The 6538-nt window shown below is 48.2% G+C and overlaps 4 protein-coding genes across 4 annotated transcripts; 2 read left to right on the plus strand and 2 right to left on the minus strand.

Annotated features, from left to right (window-relative positions):
* On the plus strand, positions 1–600 carry EJ05DRAFT_481165 (uncharacterized protein). The gene has a single exon (XM_033745011.1). It carries the CDS (start codon positions 133–135, stop codon positions 430–432), a length of 300 nt encoding a protein of 99 aa, XP_033595025.1. The 5' UTR covers positions 1–132; the 3' UTR covers positions 433–600.
* Positions 601–670: 70 nt separating this feature from the next.
* EJ05DRAFT_481168 (5'-nucleotidase) lies at positions 671–1905 on the minus strand (the record flags this gene model as incomplete). The annotated part of the gene is given in 2 exon segments (XM_033745012.1): positions 671–926; positions 942–1905. Coding segments are annotated over 2 exon segments (582 nt in total), but the record flags the coding sequence as incomplete, so codon positions are not given.
* A 3047-nt stretch (positions 1906–4952) lies between these two features.
* EJ05DRAFT_515543 (uncharacterized protein) lies at positions 4953–5473 on the minus strand (the record flags this gene model as incomplete). The annotated part of the gene is made up of 1 exon (XM_033748609.1): positions 4953–5473. Exon 1 carries the CDS (start codon positions 5322–5324, stop codon positions 4953–4955), a length of 372 nt encoding a protein of 123 aa, XP_033595027.1. The 5' UTR covers positions 5325–5473.
* On the plus strand, positions 5091–6121 carry EJ05DRAFT_295524 (uncharacterized protein). Its single transcript, XM_033740558.1, has 2 exons — positions 5091–5583; positions 5630–6121. The coding sequence occupies exons 1-2, from the start codon at positions 5377–5379 to the stop codon at positions 5927–5929; spliced, it is 507 nt and encodes a 168-aa protein (XP_033595028.1). The 5' UTR covers positions 5091–5376; the 3' UTR covers positions 5930–6121.
* Positions 6122–6538: the final 417 nt, after the last annotated feature.

The raw sequence follows: 6538 nt of genomic DNA on the forward strand, positions 1-6538 counted from the left end.
GCCATCATGGTCAGCCAGCGAGTCGAGTGGGAATTTGTCATTCACACTGCTCAGTTGTATCAGCGCATGGGTTGCGATGTGCTAGCGCTAGATCTAGTGCGAAGTTGGGAGTTTCTTACGCCGCCGCCGCAGATGAAGAAGCAGATGCCGACCTCGCCGCTCGCGTCGTATGATCTGGATCCGAGGAAGCTGTTGAGGAGGAGGAGCTCCTTAGTCGTGGCCGATCTGCCAATCAGAAGGACTATGACGCCTTCACTTCGGAATGGGGTCAAGGAGGGAAGTCAAGAAGACGACGACGAAGAGACTGAGGATGAAGACGTTGACAAATACGAGGGCGAAAAGGAGAAAGACTCAGAGAAGAAAAAGTCGCAACCGCCGACGCAATTCAATGAACCGGACGCAAACAGCTTGTTGGATTCTTTTGGATTCTAGAGCGCTCGCGATCGCGCAAAAGTCTTTGGATGTTTTTGTAGAGTAGTCAGAATTTCTATGCCCATGAGTTTAGCCCCATTGCTATGCCTTCACAGGACTGAATTGCTTGATACGACCTTCGACCATTGGAGCGATTGCCTAGAATGTCAGCGATTGGCACGCTTGAAGATGAAAAAGACTTACCGTTGTCCAATTCACAGTGAATTCGCCATGGTTTAACGGATGACCTAGCTTTGCATCCTCTGTCATCCCGGCCAGCCGCCACCATTTCCGCATGACTCGTCTCATAACCTCCAGCTCTCGTTCCTGCCGACTCGACTGCGTCGAAATCGGTTTGGTGGTCGCGGTCTCATCCTCGCTGTCCGCATCAACGCCATCCGTCTCCCCAGTCACTTGACTTCGATTCGTGCGTTCCGCCTCGAACGACTCGAACGCTCCCAGAACATCGTCCGTCGGCGACTGGGGCTCCATATGGGGGTGTTTGGCCTGCAAATTCCTTTGTACGCCCTGCCAATGTCGACCCATACTTGGCCCCCACATCTTCCATTTCCCGAGCACTTTCAACGACATGAAGTACTGTCGCAGCAGTGTCGATATCAGGACACCGTTCTCCTCGGACACAATTTCGACTGCCTTACCACCCTCAGCTTCGATGAGTAGCGAATCATACCCATCCTTTCCGCGCGCCATATAGCCCCTTGTCGCCAGCTTATACACACGGTCCTTGTCTAGCGGCCCGCCTGCAACTTCACAGCTTATAATGCGGGACCCCTCTGGCTTTTCGGGATGAAACTCGAATTCAATGTTGGAGACTTGTGGAAAGCGACCCTCGAGCGCGGGGAATTTGCTTACGGAGTTCTCGAGAGCTTCGAGGATAGCTTGCCCAGTTACGTTGATGACAACTACCGGATCTTCGAATGGGAAGCAATTCATAATGTCCTTCAGTCGGAGCACGCCTGGTGGGTATATTTGATCACCTCGGATAGTACCGGCGGCCATGAGGCCGCAATCTGCATAGCGGTTGTTTAACCTGTCAGCGGCGGAAGATAAGTGTAAGATTACATAAAATTGATGAAACTTATACTGATATAGCGTTGCAGTGCGATAATGCTCGACCAGATTGCAAGTCCTCTGACTAATTACGACTCCACTAGCTCTGCTAACAGATATTATAGGTCACAGATGTTATCATGCCTGGCTCATCTGCGAACGATCCTCGGCGGGGTGCGCTATCGAAGGCGTCCTTAATACGATATTTGCGCTGTGTGCGGTAGCGATTCTGGGTTTCCTGTACATGTACTTAGTTTTGGCCGGATCTCGTTCTGATTTGAAGCAATGAAACTTTCAATTCTGCAGTGGATCGATATGAAATCAGAACTCTTGAGGATACTACAATGAATAACCAATTCATGACCCAAAGATATCAAAACAGGGGAAGACAAATAGATGATTTTACCGTCTGGTCTGTTCGACACTGAGGTTTCCACATACGTGAGCTAAAGATCCTCTGAGCACTCTAACTATATACATTTCGTCGCATGACGCTCAGAATTAGGGGTTTTGAAACCTCAGGTGACCTTCGTTTTTTGACCTTTTTGACCTCCAATACTGTTGGAGGCTGGGATACCAGCCACCCATTTCCGTATACTTATACGGTTCCATAGTCTCCTCTAGTTTAGCAATCAATCAATCCTTCTACCCTTCTACAACGGTGTCTATATTCCAACAAATACCCCCATATTCAACCGAGTGTTTGAATCCTCATCTCACCTCCAGCTTAAAACCCGAGCTGAGGACAGGGATTAGAAGACGGTGCGGAAGTAAAGGAAGACGGCGTGAGACTAAAGGATTGTGGCTTCGGGATGGCTGAACCTACCTATTATAGGTATGGTTGGAGGTCAAAAATTGACATTTTTGAGCAGCAAGTATTTTTCGCACGTCGACGAGCTCGAATCTATTCGATTTCGCCTATACTTCGGTAAATCTAATCTTCGCAACTTTTTCAGCGCAACTCTTGGCACGTGTCGCGCGCGCAACACACGTGTTTTTTACCCGATACCTCTAATTCACAAAACCTTATATTTTCCTTAATAACTCTAGATTAAAGACTCTAGAAGATAATAAAAGACTCTATATACCTCTATTTATATCTTAAGAATATTTATTAAGTCCTTTTAAAGACTAAAGAATCTAAAAGAGTGTCAGGACTCAGCCTCAGGCAGGACCAGATACGCACGTACCTCAGCTGACTTGGTCAGGAGGTGGCGTGATAGGCGGTGAACGGTCACGTGCTGAGCAGATCGGCGTCCCTTCGTGTATATACTCTCGGATTCCTACCGAAAGGGTTCGGTAGTAATTCGTCCTGTGACAGAATACACCCCATTGTTCCATCTGGCTACACTACTATCCAACTACCCTATTCTTACAAAGAGATACATAGTAGAGAGAATCTCTATTTTCTCTCTATCTTTACTATATACCTCGGTACTTTAACCCCTCTATATACTTTAAAGTTATAATTATAGAGCTTTTCTTAGAATAACTAATTAATATATTCTTTTTTTCTTAATTTTTTTCTATAGAAAGTAAGAGACTATATAGAAGTATATTTAGATATAATTAAAAAACTTCCTAGAGTCTTAGTTCTAGAGTTATTAGAGAAAAGGTAGGAGTCTAAGAATAAGAGAAAAATGTGTGTGTTGCGCGCAACACGTGCCAAGAGTTGCGCTGAAAAAGTTACGGACGGATAGAATCTATCGACGGGTGGCGTCCGGACACCGTCTCTATACTTAAAAATAAGGTTATTCTGGAGGTCAGAAATCGACCTGAGGTTTCAAAAACCCCTTTATTATGCTAGTCAATTAGACGTATAGTCGCCTCGAAACTATGAAAAGAGACTCCATCATGCGGGTAGAAGTGGGGTCGTTCTGCCCACTAAGCGCATGCTCCTTTTCCCCGCATCCTAGGGTGCCTACGTGCTGTGCCGCACCATGCACGCAGCCCAAGGTGAAGCTGATGGCTATATTTTTCGGCTGAGCACTGCATGCTACTTTCACGGGAGTTTTCACAGCAAATATCCTTCCTGTCGAGAAGTATGTCAGGCTCACACATCTCATAGATACACCACCACATGGCCATCTAATCACTATTTTCTGTCTCAGAGCGCGAAGCTTTCGCTCTGAAGGCTAATTCAGGCGAATGACTTCTACAGTGGCAAGATGGGTGTTCCAAGGGGATATGGTAAGTATCATCACATATGGTGTAGTAAACTGACGAAGTATAGTTCCACGAACGTCTTTATTCCGCGATAGTGACATGACATATACCCTGCCCAGTCCTTCAGATCCCGATGGTCAGTTGAGTGCCTCCGACGTCATGTGCAAACATACAGCAAAGACGCACTAACGCGTCGCTAGGTCCTAACCCCTGATAAACTTGCAGATTGTGGGCCCTCCCACGCCACTCCTAACAGGGTGCACGCAGAGGTCGCACGGCTGGAACACGCAGCGCTCTGATGGTCTATTGGTCGTCGTATAATTACGGGATCGAAAGCAAGCCCTCGCTCTCGTGACCAATCCCCCGCCTTTGATTGTGAGGGCCCCAGCGAGTCAATGTTGTCCTAGTCCAGAGCGGACTTGAGCTCTGGTTGGGAGTTACCCACGACCTTTCTTTCTTTCGAAATCCGCTTCATACGCCATGCCAGGATTGGGATGGCGATCGGAGATATGCCATTCGCGGCTAGAGCAGCATATTTAGGCGCGCACCAGCTTCCAGAGTAATGAATTGTTAGGTTAATTAGCTTTTTGAGCCGAAAACACCAGAAAAACGTTAGATAATAGGTATACTAACTACTAGACAGCCTTATACCCTACCGAATACGTATAATCGGTAATAGCAACGCGTTGGCGACCAGTATACGACAAAATGCCAAAATATGTCCGTCTCACATCTCTCCTGCCTAGTAAGATATGGGTCTGCGAGCCGCTGCGTGAACCGTTGAGCAAGGATAGCCTGTGCGTTGTGCGTAAGGTCCTTGCAATTCCATGGCTCAGTATCCATGGCCTACCAGTTTAGCCGGATACCAGGCGTCGACTTAGTGGATTTAACGGCTCAGGATCAGACGGCTCAGCATGATAACACTGTGAACTAATCTATGAAGATGATGCTCAGTACCGTCAGACACACATCTGTTGTTTTCGTAGAACCTGACCCTCTTGACCCTCGTTTACGAGTTTCGTCTCCTCATTATCTGATAGTAACTCTGTTGGGCCACGCGGCATATCCGCGGGACACTTGGGTGCCTGGCCCTGGATTGGCCCAGCTCTATACGACGACGTGTGACCATTGCACGCGACGGCAGGAACACGAGTAGTGTTACTGGAACATATATAATAGGACATCACCTAGTAGCTTCCGGCTCCTGGATTTAAGAACACTAACTAACAACCCGGTCAAGATGCTCGTAGTCGCTGCTCTTCGAGGAGATGTGGACACCGCTGACGAATAAATTCTTCAAGCCGCTAAGCTATGAAGATCTTAGCAACATCATCCTCAGAGAGTAGGGCAGTCCCGGTGACCTCAATCGTCACTATAGCTGGAGCAGCCGCATAACGTGTCGTGACGCCATCGTCTGCCGGGCTGTACAGAGGCGATGTGCCCTGGTGCACCAAGCTGGCAAGTGGCGGAGAGGGAGAGGGAGATGAAGCAGAGAAATGCTGCGGCGTAGCGTTCGGTCCGTCATCCGGTGAAGGTGCTCGGTAGCCGGGGATGGCCGGATCACCGCCGTCGGATGTGGTGCCGGAGCACAAAACAAAATGGATGTCAGCATCGATCGATCCGGCTGCGCATTGGCGTACAGGCTGATACGGGTTCTCTGTGCCATTCGCGACCATTAGTTCCGTAGACCTTGACGCCCTCGTCCCATCCAGGACACCCTTGACCAGTATGATTTTTGAAAAAGGTATCTACGACCCCAGGAGTACTTGTTGCACAATCCACGAAAGAGATGTCATAGCTTATAAACCAGTCTTTCCGATCGCCGACATCACCATACTTGCTCCCCCAGGAGCCAGCTACTGGCACTACGCTTTCTTTGCGATGGTTTTTGCAACTATCGGGATTGATACGACATTCACAGTATCGAACGTCTTTGTAGGTCTTTATCCCTCCCGCCTAGAGCCTAGCCTAATCCATATAGTTGACAACCCATGTCCCGATTCAACATCAAGGGGCTGCTGGAGCAATCAGTGGAAGCCTGGTTCACCTCGGCGCTGCGCTTTTCCTAGGATGTGCAAGTATCGTGTCGGTCATGAAGCAGCCTGAAGGAGAGCTCCAGAGCTTTAAAGCAGTCTTCTACCTAGAAACTGCTCTGGCCGCTACCTCACTGCTTATTGTGGTAATGTTTGTTCGTGTAGACCGGGCGGTCGCAGATCTTACTACCGATGAGAGAGCTGAGCGTGAGGGTACTACCGGCTATGTCCGTGGATTGGCTCCATAAACGATGAAGGAATGATTGAGCCTTTACGTGCCACGGACTGAGGAAATATATGCAAGGGATTACCTGGATGGAAAACTCGTTGACTTTAGTAGAGCACTGGTGTTCCCGGGATGAGGAGCTTGTACTGTTCAACGAGATGATTAATGATGCGAAAATCATTTCCTGCGATGTTGCCAAGCGATAACGCTGTCCGAGGGAAGCGGGTGAGGCTAAAGAGATCCGAAGCCGAGGCTGTATTATGACTCTAGAAGCCAAATGTCTTTGATTTCACCTGGCTAGATGGAGCTTTGACACCAAGGCAGTTCAACAGAATTAATCTTGTCGTTCGCACTTTTGGATACTCCATAATTCTATAACTGTCTATCACAAGTGGGGAGAATTCCTCAGCCCCAACGAAGAATCGCTGTACTTGTCATTACCGTGAAAATTGCCGGTATGAGTGCGCCAATGCTTAGACCCTTCAAACTACCGTACCTCAAGTCAATCCATGACGGGAGCAAATCCGAAATGCTACCAAGCTTCGATAAAAAGCCGAGTATCACCGCGAAGATCATAAGGCAAAGCAAACTGAAAAGGAGCGTCACCCCCCCTCTGACCTTCTTCGAGTCT

This window comes from Pseudovirgaria hyperparasitica, assembly GCF_010093815.1.
Source record: "Pseudovirgaria hyperparasitica strain CBS 121739 unplaced genomic scaffold EJ05scaffold_43, whole genome shotgun sequence".
Taxonomy (NCBI): Eukaryota; Fungi; Ascomycota; class Dothideomycetes; order Acrospermales; family Acrospermaceae; genus Pseudovirgaria; species Pseudovirgaria hyperparasitica.